The 16,994-nt window shown below is 43.1% G+C and overlaps 1 protein-coding gene across 1 annotated transcript in view; it reads left to right on the top strand.

The window, feature by feature from the left end:
* LOC143745517 (glutamate--cysteine ligase catalytic subunit-like) overlaps positions 1–16,636 on the top strand; it is a 51,415-nt gene extending 34,779 nt beyond the window's left edge. The window contains exons 9-16 of the mRNA XM_077237644.1: positions 1,231–1,369; positions 2,321–2,433; positions 3,033–3,125; positions 4,904–5,008; positions 5,391–5,472; positions 7,801–7,913; positions 8,097–8,217; positions 15,342–16,636. Coding sequence (XP_077093759.1) covers positions 1,231–1,369; positions 2,321–2,433; positions 3,033–3,125; positions 4,904–5,008; positions 5,391–5,472; positions 7,801–7,913; positions 8,097–8,217; positions 15,342–15,523 — 948 coding nt within the window. The 3' untranslated portion in view covers positions 15,524–16,636. The remainder of the gene's footprint in view (positions 1–1,230; positions 1,370–2,320; positions 2,434–3,032; positions 3,126–4,903; positions 5,009–5,390; positions 5,473–7,800; positions 7,914–8,096; positions 8,218–15,341) is intronic.
* The last annotated feature ends 358 nt before the right edge of the window (positions 16,637–16,994 follow it).

Genomic DNA, 16,994 nt, shown 5'->3' with positions numbered 1-16,994 from the left:
CAATTAAAATGTCTCTTTGCTATACTGTATTTGATGTATTCACAATCATTACTTTTGCCAGTTCTTTGTGACAGCTTTTAGGTGCTTTATTGGCAGCGCCACCCTTACATGAATCACCGCACCCGCATTTTTAAAAATATTCATTTATCGGCCATTATAAATGCCGATACCGATAGTACCGATAGTAAAATGCCTAATATCGGCCCGCCGATATATCGGTCGGGCTCTAATAAAGACCTATATTACGTATACGTAATATAGCCTATGTATGGTCTCTCACTTTATTTGCTTCTATTTTAGAACACTTGATGATTATCTGATCAAAGCAACAAGATGTATTGTAGTGATAAAAAAAGAAGTGTTCTCTCTCTCCTTGCTGCACACAGCCTTACATGCTAACGTAAACAGCCAGTGATAGTTTTTTATTTGTACTCTAGAGGCCGCTCTCGCTCTGTATAATGCCAGCAGTCTCTTCTCAGCGCTCTCGTACTGTGTAATGACTCCGCAAAGTTCTCAGCCGCTCCAGCAACGGACGCAACCCGGAAAAACTATCGGTGTGGATTTTTACCTGTAACGATTGTTCCACCAATCAACTATCGGTGCCGATTAATCGGTCGATCTCTAATCTATTCATCATAAAATTTCATCTATCCATGATAAAAGTTCATCTATCCATGATAAAAGTGGATCTGTCCATCATAAAAGTGCATCTATCCATCATAAAAGTGCATCTGTCCATCATAAAAGTGCATCTATCCATCATAAAGGTTCATCTATCCATGATAAAAGTCCATCTATCCATGATAAAAGTTCATCTATCCATGATAAAAGTGCATCTGTCCATGATAAAAGTGCATCTGTCCATCATAAAAGTGCATCTGTCCATCATAAAAGTGCATATATCCATCATAAAAGTGCATCTATCCATCATAAAAGTGCATCTATCCATCATAAAAGTGCATCTATTCATCATAAAAGTGCATCTATCCATCATAAAAGTGCATCTATCCATCATAAAAGTGCATCTATTCATCATAAAAGTGCATCTGTCCAAAAATTTGTCGTTCCTCCATCTTGACTGAGCTTCAGTGTTACGGAAAGGCTGAAGCTGATTGGTTGGTTCTTGTCTGAAAAGTTGGGATTTTTTCTATCATTCTATTATGAACAAAAAATGTGACGTGAACATAATATGGCCTCTTTAAAATGAATTCTCTATCTGTTTCTCTGCAGCCGCTGAAAAACAACAAATTCAAGATCAATAAATCCAGGTATGATTCGATTGACAGCTACCTCTCCTGCTGCGGGGAGAAATACAATGACATTGAGCTGACCATCGATGAGGAGATCAACAAACAGCTCCTCGATGCAGGTGAACACACACACTGACACAGTCCCCTGTCTTATGTACATTCTGCAATAGAAAATAAAAACACACACACCGACACCCCGTCTACATCGACCTCAGTGAGAAGACGTTATATATTATAATAGGGGCTTTCGCACCGGAGGAACCTTTTCATAGTTCCTAGAAATATTGTCAGAAGTTCCTGGATATCGGCGTGTTCGCACCGCAGGAACTAGGAACGATTTTAGTTGTGGGAACTCCTTATGGGGGAAATAAATGAGCTCATGTACTTCAGAGTCGGTCTAAAGTAACCGGCGTTATAGGATCTACAGTGACGTTAGTGTTCGCTGATTGGCCGAACGCACGCGAAACACCAGCACCCGCCATTTTTATAAAGCCATGTAAACACAGATTATAGCCTATATATTTACTCCAGAAACTCTACGAACATGTAAAACACTGATAGATGAAGCTCTTCACCTTTACACTGAGGAGAAAACCCAACGCAACTTTGAGGAGACCGAGAGAAACATGATCATGTAATTCAACACTGGACATAAACCACACGACATATGCTAATCATTTTTCATCACGGTCTACTTTCTATGTATAACAGCTCTATCTAATAACGTATTAGACAGGAGTGTTAGACAGATCGTGAACTAATGAACAGGAGAATGTGAGCGCTGTGTGTTCAGTCGTTCTCAGCGCCGTCAAAATAAAAGTCACAACAACAAGCGCGTCTCACGTCACTTCAGAGTTCCTACTAGCGCTGCGAACGCAAGCAGGAACACGTTCATAAGGGACCGTTAGTTCTCTGGGAAACTCCCTGGAGACTCGATCCTATAATTACTGGAGCAAAGGCCTCTAATGTGTTCGTTTGCAGCACTCGATGTAGACGGTGTGAAACCACTGGGGTGTGTGCTCTCGTCAGCTCTGATCAGTGTTTGAGCGCTGTGTTTTGCACTGTTGCAGGCATTGACAAACTGCTGGCACAGCACATCGCACACCTCTTCATCCGGGACCCGCTCTCGCTCTTCCAGGAGAAGATCCACTTGGACGACGAGAACGAATCGGACCACTTCGAGGTATTTAAAGGAGGAGTTCACTTCAGAATTAAACTCTCCGCCACGTCATCCGAGGTGTTCATGTCTTTCTTTCTTCTGTCAAAAATACATTTTTAAAGGGAGCAATTCCAGGATTTTCTCCATATAGTGACTTCAATGGAGTCCAACGGGTCGAAGGTCCAAAATGTGAGTTTCAGTGCAGCTTCAAAGTCTCGACACGATCCAGCCGAGGAATAAGAGTCTGATCTAGACAAACCAGCGCACATTTATAACAAAATAAAAATGTATATACTTTTAACCACAAATGCTCGTGCGATGCTCCACACATTACATTATCACGTTGAAAGGTCACGTGTGACGTAGGAGGAAGTACCTGGAGTGTTTTTTCCTCAAAAACCTTAATTTCTTTTATACAGAAGAAAGAAAGACATCTTGGATGACGTGGAGGAGAGTAAATCATCAGGAAATTATAACTCTGAATTGAACTAATCCTTTAAAATTAACATGTGATTTTTACTGTTCTAGCAACATTACCAAACAAGAAATGTTAATATTAGACCAGTGTTTGCCACATCATATAGCATGTGAGAATGAACCACGGTTTATTTTGCATGTTCCAGAATCTTCAGTCAACCAACTGGCAGACAATGAGGTTCAAGCCCCCCCCTCCAAACTCTGACATCGGGTGGAGAGTCGAGTTTCGCCCCATGGAGGTATTAAACACACACACACACAAGTGCGCACACACACGCGCACACACACACATACACACACGCACACACACACATACCTGTCTGTGTGCCAGCAATGCAAGCCGAAGCGACTGACTGTGTGCTTAGCAAAGCTTAGCCGTATACTGTGTGTGTGTGTGTGTGGGAGGGGGGGGGCGAGGATGTTTTTGAAACATTTTTTTTTTTTTATGAAAATAAGTCCTGAACCACTGGGTATTTGATGCACCTGTTAATGTAACAATTATAGAATAACTATTAGTGAAACAATATTGGAACATGTACATTACATTTTAGTTCATCAAGTAGAGCGAGATTTCACTCTAACGGGCGTTTCACACTGCAAGTGAATATCTATTTCAAGCCATGCATGTTTGTGCAATTGCCATTGGATTTTTTACTTTGCAAAAAAAAAAAAAGTTGGGAAACGCTCATAAACACCTCTCTTTGGGTTCATAATGGATTACATAATTCATTTCGATTTGAATTGGTTATTTAAAGGAGTGGTTGATTTATAATTTCACTTTTCTAACTTTAGTTAGTGTGTAATGTTGCTGTTTGAGCATAAACAACATCTGCAAAGTTACAACACTCAAAGTTCAGAGCAAAGCGAGATATTTGCTTTTACAGAAATCACTTTTTAAGGACTACAACAAACGGCTGGTACGAACTACAATGAGCTTCTTCACGGGTTAATGACATCACAAACCCTGAAACCTTTACAGATTATCAAGACAGAATATGCTAATCAATTCCTAGAAGATATTTAACTCCACATCAGATACATAAGTTCATCAACTAACTATTCAGAAATGTCTGTTGCTTCTACAGGTTCTTCTTGAGTCTCTCCATTAATTGTCTGACCGTTTGATCATAAAAGGCTAAACGTTTTAGAAATTTTCAGCACGTGTGTGTGTGTGTGAGGTAAAAGGACACAAGCTCTTGAAGCTCCGCCCCCTGTGCCGGGAGCAGCAGCTCATTTGCATTTAAAGGGACACACACAAAGCAAGGCATTTTTGCTCACCCTCAAAAAGTGACAATTTTAACATGCGATATAAAAATATCTGTGGGGTATTTTGAGCTAAAACTTCACATACACACTCTGGGGACATCAGAGATTTATTTTACTACATCTTGTTGAAAGGGCATTATACCACCCCTTTAAATTTCACATTTCAAGCTTTCTATAGATATAATTCTTATCGTGAATGAGGGATGTGTACAGAGAATTTCGGTTCATTTGTGACGCGCTCCAGAAAGGAGACAGTGACGGCATAAAGCGTATCCTGTTTGTACGTGCTTGTTTTTTCTTTATTTTACAAAAGCATCACGTTTTGTTGTTATAATGAGAGTATAAAAATAAAATGATACCCTTTACAGTTTCTAATGATGTCTTTCTCTAATATGTACAACAAAAAACGACAGAGTATTTTAAGTTCTCTCCACTGTAATGAGGAAAACAATCCTAGCGTGTTGGTCAAAGGATAATTTAACATGCCAATTTTAAAACTCGATTATAGAACAATACGTATCGCCAGTTGTGCCAAAACACTTATTTATAAACTTCAATATTTCATACAAAATAATCACAAAATGCAATAGCACAACATGCTGTCAACATAGACTCCATCCATCCCAAAATACGACATGATCTTGACCGATATTGTGAAATTCACCCTATTTTATGCAAAAATTGGTTTGGTTTTGCATAAACATGAAATGCCTAATATCATGTGTAACATTTTTTGTTGTTTTTTTTACAGGTCCAACTGACAGATTTTGAGAACTCTGCTTATGTCGTATTTATCGTCCTTCTCACCCGTGTGATCTTGTCCTACAAGCTGGATTTCCTCATTCCATTATCAAAGGTGTGTGTGTGTGTGTGTGTGTGTGTGTGTGTGTGTGTGTGTGTGTGTGTACGTGTGTGTGTGTGTGTATGTGTATGTGTATGTGTATGTGTGTGTGTGTGTATGTGTATGTGTATGTGTGTGTGTGTGTGTGTGTGTGTGTGTGTGTGTGTGTGTGTGTGTGTGTGTGTGTGTGTGTGTGTGTGTGTGTGTGTGTGTGTGTGTGTGTGTGTGTGTTTTTACATGTTTAGCATTTTAACTGATTTATGCACAGCAGAAAAAGTGTGATTCTAGGGATGATTTAAATACTGTGCATAATCTTAAAGGCAAGACGAAGTAGAAATGTGCATGCAAGTAATATACATTTGTATTTGTGTAATTTTTTCCAACTCTCTTGGTTTAGGTCGATGAAAATATGAAAGTTGCTCAGAAGCGAAATGCCGTGCAAGAAGGCATGTTTTATTTCCGGAAGGACGTCTTTAAAGGTTAGTTGTTAAAGGAGGTCATTATCGTTTATATCGGTGTTAAGCTGTGACATGTTTATAAAGGCACAACTGAACTCGTGTGGATATATGTGACAGTGCATGCATTTAAATGAATTATTTGCTACAGTGCACTTGTGTACATACAAGTACAGTATAAAAAAATGTATTCAACAATAACTGCATGTAATTCATTTCTAAAATTACACTGTTGACCAGGGGCCGGTTGCACCAGCTGTGTGCAAGTTACAACTTAGCCTAGTTTTGACGTAAATGGACACTAAGTTACGACTTACGCAATTCTAAATATGTTTGCATAAAACGTATAAACTAAATATTTATGGCAGCCTCCGATCAGGAGTAACGGTCAGACTAAAATATGAGACAGACTGAACTGCATTAATACGCTCTTCTTCTACCTGACAGATTTCAACTCTTTAGACACATGATAATGCTGAAATTTACACTCGCTTACAGTTTAAGAGAGAGAACATTATGTGAAAAGATTACATCTTTAGCGGCTCTTTATCACGGACCCGTCCTAAACAGCGCCGCTGTGTGCATCGGTCCATGTTGTGCATGTCAAATATCAGTCATAATCAATAAACGCAATTTCTTATGTTTTTTGTATCAATATTTATTGATCCGTATTAATTTCATTTTAAATACAGTTTTTGAATGTTATTTACATATAAAAACACTTATGTCATTCATGATCAAGTATCGTATTAAATGGAAACTTATTTTTACCGTTAGTAACGTGAGGCAAAAGAAGTTAGAATGAAGGACAAACGGAAATGCACGGCATTTCAAGCGTATTTGAAAGCTGCTATTGGATCATCGAGGCTAAACGTCATTTTTGCGACTACGCAATACTTTACGGAGAGTTTGCAACCTACTAGCAACGATCTGCCTTACGAACAAATGGTGCAACGGAACAAAGTACAGAGTTAGTTACAAACTAGCTAGTAGTTACTAAGGGTGCTTTCACACCTGCCTCATTTAGTTGGGTTGAATCGCACTAGAGTTCGTTTTCCCCCTTGGTGCGGTTCGTTTGGGCCGGTGTGAAAGCAGCAATCGCACTTGGGTGCGCACCAAACAAGCGTGAGGTGGTCTCGGTACGCTTTCAAACGAACTCTGGAGCAGTTCGTTTGTGGTGAGAACGTGATCCAACCTCGAACAGACCCAACTGCCAAAGAACTGCGCATTTTTGGACTAAACCAGCTGCCGTAGACAGCTGCACTGTGCATTAATGCACGCCTCCTCCTGAAGTGACTTGCGATGCTCCTTCGCCGTGTGCAGTGCATTAAATCATTATTTTCAAGCCGCATCCTCGCTTCATTCTCAAATGTTATTGTTTGCCTAAAGTGGTGTAGACAAACTATATAATACACTGTGACCAGGGATACAGTCAGCCCACACAGTCGTCTCTCCATATTAAAAAGCTGTCTGCCGGATTTTCCTCTTTGTTAACTTCTGGGAGCTCTGGAATTTTCCCGCACGTTAATTCTGACCAATCGAAGTGCAGTTACCTCTGGCCAATGAGTGATGTGGATGTTGTCACGTGACTGCATTTTGGTTTGTTTCATCAACTCATCATCATCTAATTCGGACCAGAGCAATCAGTGTGGTGTGAAAAGGAACCAAAACGCCTGAAAATGATACAAAGTATAATTTTTCGCCCTTAGTCCGGACCAAATGAACCGAACTACAGATCTGAAAGCACCCTAAGCCTCTAGTCTGGACTCTACGTTCCAATTTAAGAAAGAACTTACGAACGGCTGGTGCAACCCGACCCAGGACTTGACATTAACTGTTTTGTTCACCAGCCACTGTGGCAATGTGATTTTCACTGACCACAGTTTGTTTTTGGGAAAATACATTTCATATCACTGAATTTGTGAAAGCGAATTTAAAACGATAGCAGTTTCTCTCCACTGCTGGGTTGGTGGGTGTTAATTAGTGATGGGAAGTCCGATTATTATTATCCGTGAACTGGTTCTTTCGGACAGTTTGTTTCAATAAACCGGTTAAAAAAAAACGATTCACCAGTTCGTTTACATAATCACACAATGACGTCACATATATACGCAATTCTGTTATTAAAGCACCCAATAATGACGTGAAATGCTGATGTTTTACACATCTAAAGCATATATAGTTAATAATCTAGTCTTAATCAACTCACCTCAATCATAATCACAAACATTTTCTCCAGCCATTAACTCCAGAAACACGTCACCTCGTTCTCCTTGTGAGTTTGCAGGTCTGAGTTAAAGACCATGAGTTTAGTGATTCTCATATTTCTTTCATGATTCTGGTTATTTCCAGGCTGTAACCCAATGTCGGACCCAGCCGCCGCGGCTCAGAACGGGCTGGAGAGCGAGCCGAGTGATGGGGAAGAGTTCACGCTGATGAGCATCGACACCATCATCAACGGGAAGGTGTGTGTTTCTCTGCTCGGCTTTCAGTGTGTTCAGCGATTCTTAGTTCCTCTGGTTAATGTGTGTGTGCCTGTGTGCGTGCGTGTGTGTGTGTTTGTGTGTGTGTGTGTGTGTTTCTGTGTGTGTGTGTCTGTGTGTGTGTGTGTGTCTGTGTGTGTGTGTTGGGTCTGATGTGCTGCTCAGGAGGGGGTGTTTCACGGGCTGATCCCGATGTTGAACAGCTACCTGGAGAACATGGAGGTGGACGTCGACACTCGATGCACAATCCTCAACTATCTGAAACTCATTAAGAAGCGCGCTTCTGGTATGCAAATGTCTTTGACTTCATTACACTGCAGTATTTCCACTGATTCCACTGATTTCTGCAATCATTACAGGTTTGTGTTATAGATAGTGTCAGTTCCCTTTCAGTCGATAACGTCAGACGTAGTCGACGTTCGACTGACTGGGGATCGCGTCAGAGAGCCTATCATCTTCGAGTACTATTGAACGAGCCAATGGAATTGGGGTGCGTGATTTGCATCACACATTCTGCCCCCGCAGCGCGGGTATAAATACGGAAGTGGATGCACGCACTAGTTGCCTTTCACTTCGGAGCCGATCGTCTTTGATGTCTCTGAAGAGTGCTGTTGTATTCAACGAGCGAGTGTGTCAGTGTTCTTGCGGGAAAACCTTCCAGTGTTGGTGTTCTACAGAGTGGTGCAGCGGTGATCGCGAGCTTTTCAGCTCCCAACTGCTGTTTTAACAGCATCAAATTTCTACTGTTTTGTTGTGTGTTGACCGTTGGTTAGAGGGCGAGAAGTGAGTGCTTCACTGTTTTGGTTGAAAGACTAATTCAGTGTTTGCCGCGGTCGTTCCCTGTGTGCTCTGGCACTGGTGACAGTCCAATTCCTAAAAGAGCAATACGAGTGTGAGTGTGTCTTTTTCAAGATGCCATTCCATCCGTGCATTTCTGGGTGCGGTATGGCGCTGTCTCCCTCTGACAGTCACGAAAGCTGTGCCACATGTTTGGGCTTACAACATGCTGAGGCAGCTTTTGTGGATGACTCATGTTCCCATTGCGGGAACATGGCCATCTCGGTGTTGAGATCTAGACTCGTCTTCGTCAGAAGCGTTGGTGCAGTCCCCGCCTCTGGGGCCTGCACTTGCTCTTCCTCTGGGTTACCTTCCCAGAGAAAGACTGGGGTGCCGTCCAAGCTGGGTGATCTGAGGATCACAGTAAGGGGTAATCCGCCCAGCCATGCCCCGTGGATCCCTCACTCCTCTTTCGCACCGCAGCCGGTGGAGCTCCCCAATGAACCTGCTGGTCCCTCTGTAATGGACCGACCAGTCGTTTCATTTGGGGTCCCTCCAGGAGACAGTATATCTGTTGCAGCGTCGGAGGGGGAGCTGGACTCTGGAGATGACGACTCGGCTGCGCTGCCTCCTCCTGGGAGACCAGTGTTGTCCGAGCTAGATCCAGAAATGTCAGCTATGCTGAAAAAGGCCGTCGTGGTGGTAGGGCTCGTGTGGAACCCTCCACCGTGTCCCGAGCCGTCTCGGTTGGATGATTGGTTTATCGGGTTGGGCCGTGCTGGTTCTCAGCCCGCCGCCCCGGTACCTTTCTTTCCTGAAGTGCATGAGGAGCTGACAGGGGCATGGATGGCACCTTTCTCTGCCAGAAACCGCCTAAGTTGCTCCTCCCCCCTCACTACCCTTGACGGGGGAGTGGTGAAGGGTTACGAGGCTATCCCTCCGGAGGAGCGCTCTGTTGCCATGCAACTGTGTCCGGCGACCGCTGCTTCCTGGAGAGGTGATCCTCGTCACCCCTCTAAAGCCTGTAAGTTCTCGTCCGCTCTTACGGGCAAGGCTTACAAAGCTTGTGGGCAAACTGCTTCCTCTCTGCATTCCATGGCGTTGCTCCAGGTCCACCAGTCCCAGGCACTCATGAACATGCACGAGGGTAGCCCGGACCGTGAGCTCATGGGTGAGCTCCGCACTGCAACTGACCTCGCCCTCCGGGCCACGAAGGTTGCAGGTTGCGCTGTAGGTTCGTCGATGTCCATGCTTGTGGTCCAGGAGCGCCATCTGTGGTTCAACCTGGCCAATATGAGAGAAGCGGATAAGGTTCGGTTCCTGGACTCTCCCATTTCCTAGGTTGGGTTATTCGGCGACGCTGTGGAGAACTTCGCCCCTTCGAAAACGCTGAACTTGGACGGGCCCCCCAGGGATGGAGAACTTGCTCTTGGAGTGGAGTATCTTGGAGTATCAGTTCAGAGTCCTTCCCTTCGAGTGCTCCAGAACCCGTTGGGTCTTCAGGTCAACTGGGAAAGAGTAATCTCGCCCACGGGTTGAGTATCTCTTTTTCAGTTTTGGAGTGGACTCGATCCAACACGTCTCTCCAGTGAGAGTGTGTTCAGCTTGTGCTTATTGAAGTGAGAAAGGGTCTCTCTGAAAGGAACTTTCAGTGGCTCCTGGGGCATATGGTAGGCAGCCACTTGGCTTCCTCCATATGAAGACCGCTTCAGCGCTAGCTTCACGATTGAGTCCCGAGGTGACCGTGGCAGAGCAGCTCTCCCTGTGTGACTACGTCATCCCGGTCTGCTGCCAAACCCTCAGCAACTGACGGGCCATGTACAAAGGGTGTGTTTTAACGGGGGCCCGGGCGACCCTCGACTACACGGGCATTCGTGCCTCGAGTTGTTAGACATTGCGACCGTTGATTAAGCTTCCCTTGCAAATCGCAACTCACCCGTCACCTCGTCCTTGGAGTCTCAAGCTTCTGAGGACGCTTTGTTTCACTTTTCCCGCTCTACTCAATCGTGTTGCCGACGAGCCTCACAACAGTTACAGCCAGGGTGAGTGGAGACTCCACCCTCTGGGTACAGCTGGGTCATGACCACTCCGGGGCCGCTCAGTTGCCTTTCCGGGTTCGTCTCCCTGCCAGTTGTTTCTGTCCGAGCGGACAATCCTTGGACAGACACTGTTTCCCAGCTGCCCCAGGGGCCCGCAGAAATGTGTTTCCCCAGTAAGCCTCCTAAAAGCGACTGCGACTCGGGGTCGCCTAGCGCCTGCTCAAGTCAGTGAATTTAATCACACTTCATGTTGAGCAGAAATGCTCCTGAAAATCAGTGAAGTTCATCACACTTAGGTCTTGAGCAGCAAAGCTCCTGTGCTCAGTGAGGTTCTTCGCACTCAAGTGTTGAGCAGAAATGCTCCTGTAGCTCAGTGAGTTTATCACACTCAGGTGTTGAGCAGAAATGCTCCTTTTGGTCAGTGAACTTATCACACTCAAGTGCTGAGCAGAAATGCTCCTGTAGCGCAGTGATCTTCACATGTCATGTTGAGCAATGCTGCTGTCTTTTGCGCCCGTCGCTTGCACCTCGGTGCCAAGTCAGGAGGGAACAGGTCTTCATGGTTGCCCCTTATTGGCCCAACCTGACCTGGTTCCCGTTGACAGCCTTCCTGACTCCCCCTGATTACAGGGACGGGGCACGATGGCACCCACGTTCTACCCCTGGATATATCCGGGCGGTTCTACATCTGAACGTGGAGGTTCAGGCGGTTATCACAGAAATGTGATAGTTACCATCACTTAGAGGTGAGGTAACTTAGAGGTAACATCACCTAAGAGGTGGTGTGCTTACACATTAGAAGTGGAACCTAGTCGTTGAGTGCGTCTTCTCTCCTGAGGAGGTCCTGAAAGCTTTCGATCATTTCAGTGCCCTCTTTCCTGCAAGATGGGTTGGAGTTGGCTGTTTTCCTCCTCCCTCAAAATAATGTTGCCTCTGTATATTTTGACGCATCATGATGCAGAAGCATAGGAAGCATGTCCTGATCGTCAAGTTCCTGAGGGAGCAGGGTATTGTAAATCCTTGTGTCCACCTTTATCCTCTTGGGCCTTATCTTTGGTGCAACTGCACTGAAGAGACCGCCCCTGAGCCACTGCTGGCAGTGAGTTAAAAATTCTGTTATATCAGTTCTCCTGCTCGCTTGTTCTCTACTAGAGGGTAGGGACTTGCTCGCTTTCGGTCAACGTATTGTGCCTGGAGTTCGCGCCAGTTTACTCTCATGAACCGAGACCTCGGCCCTGATTGTGCCCAAGGTTCCTACCTCTCCTGTAATGGGTCAGGTGGTGAGCATGCAAGCGCTGCCTGGAGGAGGCAGAACCAGCCCTGGCTTCTCTGTCCGTCTGCTTCATAGCAGTAATAGACGTGTACAGAACGCAGCCTTAGACCTCAGACCAGCTCTTATCTGTTAGGAATCAGCAGAGAGGGAAGGCTGTTTCCAAGCAAAGTGGCCAATGGATATGGTTGCCTTAGGGCTGGGCGATATGGCCTAAAAAAAAATCCCAGATTTTTTCACAAAAAATCCGATTTACGATTTAAATCGATTTTTTTCTCTCCCTACTTAAAATCAATCTGCAGATGACAAAGAAATTGTTCAAAACAAGTTTTAACTTTATATTGTTTTAATATTCCCTTCTGGGATTTGATCTCGATTAAAGTGCAATCAGAAACAACAAGCCAAAAAGACAAGAGGACAGCCCCTGTCTTTGAAAACAATGAAAATGTAACATAAAATAAAATGGGTGGATTGGGATTGGGGGGATGTGTAAAAAAACAAAAAACTTGCATCACAACAAGTGTATTGTGATTGTCAAATTATTTGGTAACTAAACATAATTTTATTAAGTTTACTGGTATGCTACTGTTTTTATTATTGCTTAACACAAATTTCACAATTTCAATTCAATTCTTGTGATTTGATTCTGATCTTGATTCAATATAAATTCCTTTGGATAAATAGGTACAGTAGATACGTTAATGTGTTAATTGTTCTCCCAAAAAAAAATCACCTAATGCTGTAAACATACAGAAAGCCCTGTCAGCTGGTATTATTAAAGGTTAAAACCAACTCAAATTAAATATAATGCGTTTTTTATTTTATAATGCGTCTAACTAACATGCGTGCTATGGGTCATTAAAAGGCATCCTGAGGTAAATGTAACGTTACGTGACATATGTTGTTCTCCAGCTGTTTTATGGACATCTTTCCGCGGTTGAAAAACACTGATCGATCGATTTTATTACATCTCGATAAGTTTGTAGTAAAGAGTAACAGATGATCGGTTCACGTGCCGCTTGAACTGAGATCTGCCAGCGTTCTTTCACGTCACATTTACAAGCGCCAAAACGGTGTTTATTGTTTGAATTTTGTAATAAAATTGACAGAATCTGAGAGCTGAGAATCTGTTTCATATCGATAGTAACCTTCTCTGTCTTGTCTGTCGGTGTCAGTGTCCTCTTTGCTTCGCGATTTTTCTCTGCGTGCGAAAATGGATGTGTGGCGTGAGAGCGTGTAAAAAGTGACAGAATTGCGTCTCTCACAGTGAACTTGTGAGAGTTGGCAGCCCTGCAGATTCAGCTTGTAAATGTTTACGGCGGATGTGCTTCTGCTGCCGCTGTCTTGCTCATTTGCCATGTTGTTTGTGTATCTCTATCATGGCAAGCGCTGAGCCCGGTCGGAACTACGGGAGCCCAGATGGAAGCGTCGGCGGTTGTTAAAGAGAAAACCGATTTTCATTCAAAAAAATTGGTGTAAACTACACATTCGAGTTAATCGATAAAATCGATTTATCGTCCAGCCCTAGGTTGCCTTATTTTCGGTGAAAAATTCCGAGATGCTCTTGTCCTCTTAGGTGTCAAGCTCCTCTATGATGAGTATTTTTGCTCCGCCTGGGCGTTGACAGAGTGCTTTGCTGACAGATTTAGAGTTGGGGGCTGGGCGACACCTATTGAACCGCTGTTTCCCGTGGGCTCCCTTCTCATGATGCCAGTTTCACCGTTAGCCCGGTTCAAGTGTCTGCTTGCTGCGCCATTCCCCTCCTATGGACTGGATACGTGCGCTTTCTACTCCAGTTGAGTTCTCTTAAGCCGAACCCTGTTGAGTTCCTCCATACCCCTCCGACGTCGGACGTGCGGAACGTCTGGTGTTAGGCCTACCACTCGTAAGCAGTGTGGAACCTGTGTTAAGCTGGGTCCATATGTTGCGGTCCCTACTGTGATCCCAAATGTTTATTTTTCCACGATACGGCTCCCTACGGCGAGCCCGTGTCTTCCCTCGGCAGAGTCTCTCTGCCGTCACTGTCCAGTAAGTCTTCCCCCGTCTTAGGCTGGAGCCACCCCAGTCACATTCTACCCGGTCTCCGCCCAGTTCATATGTGTATTCTCCACGTTACCTCCCTCTGGGTTGGATGTGGCTTCCGCAGCGTCCCTTCCTTCCAATGTACGGGGAACGCTTTCCCAGTGGTCCTGTAGGAACAGCAGTGACTTCCCTGGCCTAAGCCCTGTCCTTTCCGCCTTAAAATTGCGGGGGCATCAGGAGGCTTTGGTTTAGGCACTGGAAGGGGGCAGCTTTAGTGGCGCTTTCAAAGGTTATCCCCATTCAGTCGACCATCGACTACGTCTGACGTTACCGATGGAAAGGGAACGTCCTGGTTGCGTATGCAACCCACCGTTCCCTGAAGGAGGGAACGGAGGACGTAGTCCCCTTGCTACTACCGCTGGACCACCGCTGACCCCGGGTTACGCTCGGCTCCTCAGCGAAAAGCAACTAGTGCGTGCATCCAGATCCGTATAGTTATTCCCGCGCTGCGGGGGCGGAGTGTGTGATGCAAATCACGCACGCCAATTCCATTGGCTCGTTCAATAGTACTCGAAGATGATAGGCTCTCTGACGCGATCCCCATTAAGTCGACCGTCGACTATGTCGACGCAAGCAGGACGTTTTGTGTGCTATCCATTTAGATTTTTTAACCCAAAAGTGATAATTCTGTCAGAAATTACTCTCCCTTATATGGAAATTCAATACCACAGGGAAAACTGCCATAAATACTGTACCTCCATTCAGATCGTTCATCATCTCATAAGTTTTTGATTGTTTGGGCACTTTTGTTGTAATAGCTTACACACAGAACAGGGGAGGCTATATTTGAATCGTTAAACTACATTTCCAAAATAAACAAATAAATAAATACAAACAGTAAATAGAACAATCCAGATTAATAAAATAAGAAAATAAGAACAAATAAACAAATTGTAAATGATAGCACAACAACAACCGAATTAAGAGTGATCTGAAATAAACACGACTAAACTACTGAGCTGAGAAAAACGAAATGAAAGTAATCAAATGTTAAATAACACTGGACAGTTTTCATTGTAAAAGTTAAATAGAGATGAATTCTTACAATTAAAGTTATTTAGTCAAAAGCAGAGTCATTTTTTGTTTGACAACACTACTTCTGACATTATATACACAGCAGTTACACTTTAAGAATGACATACTTCAGATAAACTAGTGATTTTTTATTCTTTCTTTCTTTTTTTTCAGATTGATTATTTGGATGATTTTGCTCATATTTGCTTTGACTTGTGTTTTTCTCAGGTGAGCTGATGACTATGGCGAAGTGGATGAGGGAATTTGTGGCCAAACATCCTCAGTACAAGCAGGACAGTGTCATTACAGACAAGATCAACTACGACCTGCTTCTCAAGTGCGACCGAATCGCCAAGGGGGAGGAGAAGTGTCCCGAGCTGATCGGAGAGCCGGTCAACCGAGCAAAATAAAGCCTGCTTCAAAACTATGCAAATCATATATATATAAAAAGCTCCTTTGCATGAGAGCGAAAGACCAAGTATGTGACAGCAGTCCAGAAAAAAACTAAAACATCTATTTAAAATGGCATGTGTTGATTGCTGACGTCAGCCAAAGGTTTGTTGAATTTGTAAATAGCAGATTTTTTAATATTCGCAAATTATTTTAATAGCTTAAACGGATCCATGATGCAATTGTACCCGAGTGTGTACATATTTCACTCCGGTCTGAGTGTGTGAGAGATTATGTAAATGTAGCAAACACTAAATTGTACATTAGTAATATTTTCATTCTCAAAATGTAAATACTGTACTTCATCAGGCATTAACAAGTGTACTTTCTTTTTTTATGGATGAAACTGTTGATTCTTCTTTTACTACACACAATCAGAAGTTTAAATGCAGAGGACCGTAGAAGTGTGCAGTGCATTGTGTTTTTCACTAACAAATTATATTGAATCATTTTATTGTTTAAAGGGCGGCTACATTTATTTCATCTTAGTTGAGGTTTTGCGTTGTGTAAAGCTTTGTTCACCACTAGAGGGCGCAGAGGGTCTTTTTTAATATAATAATCATGGATAAATAAGTTAGATTAACATTATGCTGTAGATTGTTAGCGTTAATATCGGTATATGGCTTGAAATAAAGTGATTCCTGTACATATTTCAGCTTATTGAGTAGCCAACAATGCATTTTCCTGACCTATCTTTCAAGCCTTGTATCTGCAATTCTTTAAATGCTTTCAATGGAATTTAATTCAGTTCATTAAATCATTAGTAGTCGCTGACAGTGTCTGCCAGCTCTTGATGCCATGGAAGCAATAAAAGCTTAACATACAGTAGGCCTATAAATTAGATTTATTAAGACTTGCTGTGCAATTTATCAATAAACAAATTAAACATTGTGTAAAACACTGCGTACTGATGTCGGTTTTATTTACAGTTTTTCAAGCATTGCAATAGGCAGTAACTTCACACTATTCTGCCTTACAGTTCAGTAAAATGTATTTGGCTCTAATAATGTTTGTACAAAATCCTATGGACGCTGTATTATATAAGCTCTCTTAATAAAGCTCCCATGTCATGATGTTGTTGTAGATTGTGTGAAATAATGAATAGCGTTTGCAAATGTGATACTTGAAGTCCTCGTTGTGTTCATCAGGATATCATTATGTTCTATAAACTTAGAGAGCAAAAAATAAGAGACCAAGTGCACTTACAACTTGAACTTTACTTAGCCAATGTTCGAGATATAATCACACATCGCCATTTAAACTAAGACAACAACTGCAGGATAACCCAGTTTCTAATAGGCTACATAACACACATGGAATCAAAATCCTTTTTTGGCTTTTAGTATGAATATGTTACCCTTACTGTTGTCTATACACTAGTTTGTTTAAAAAATCATATTTAGAAGATTTATTCAGAACTTAGTCTCGCTT

This window comes from Siphateles boraxobius, unplaced genomic scaffold, assembly GCF_051911475.1.
Source record: "Siphateles boraxobius isolate OS27281-9 unplaced genomic scaffold, OSU_SipBor_1 204, whole genome shotgun sequence".
Taxonomy (NCBI): domain Eukaryota; kingdom Metazoa; phylum Chordata; class Actinopteri; order Cypriniformes; family Leuciscidae; genus Siphateles; species Siphateles boraxobius.
This window is presented reverse-complemented; position numbering and strand designations above follow the sequence as displayed.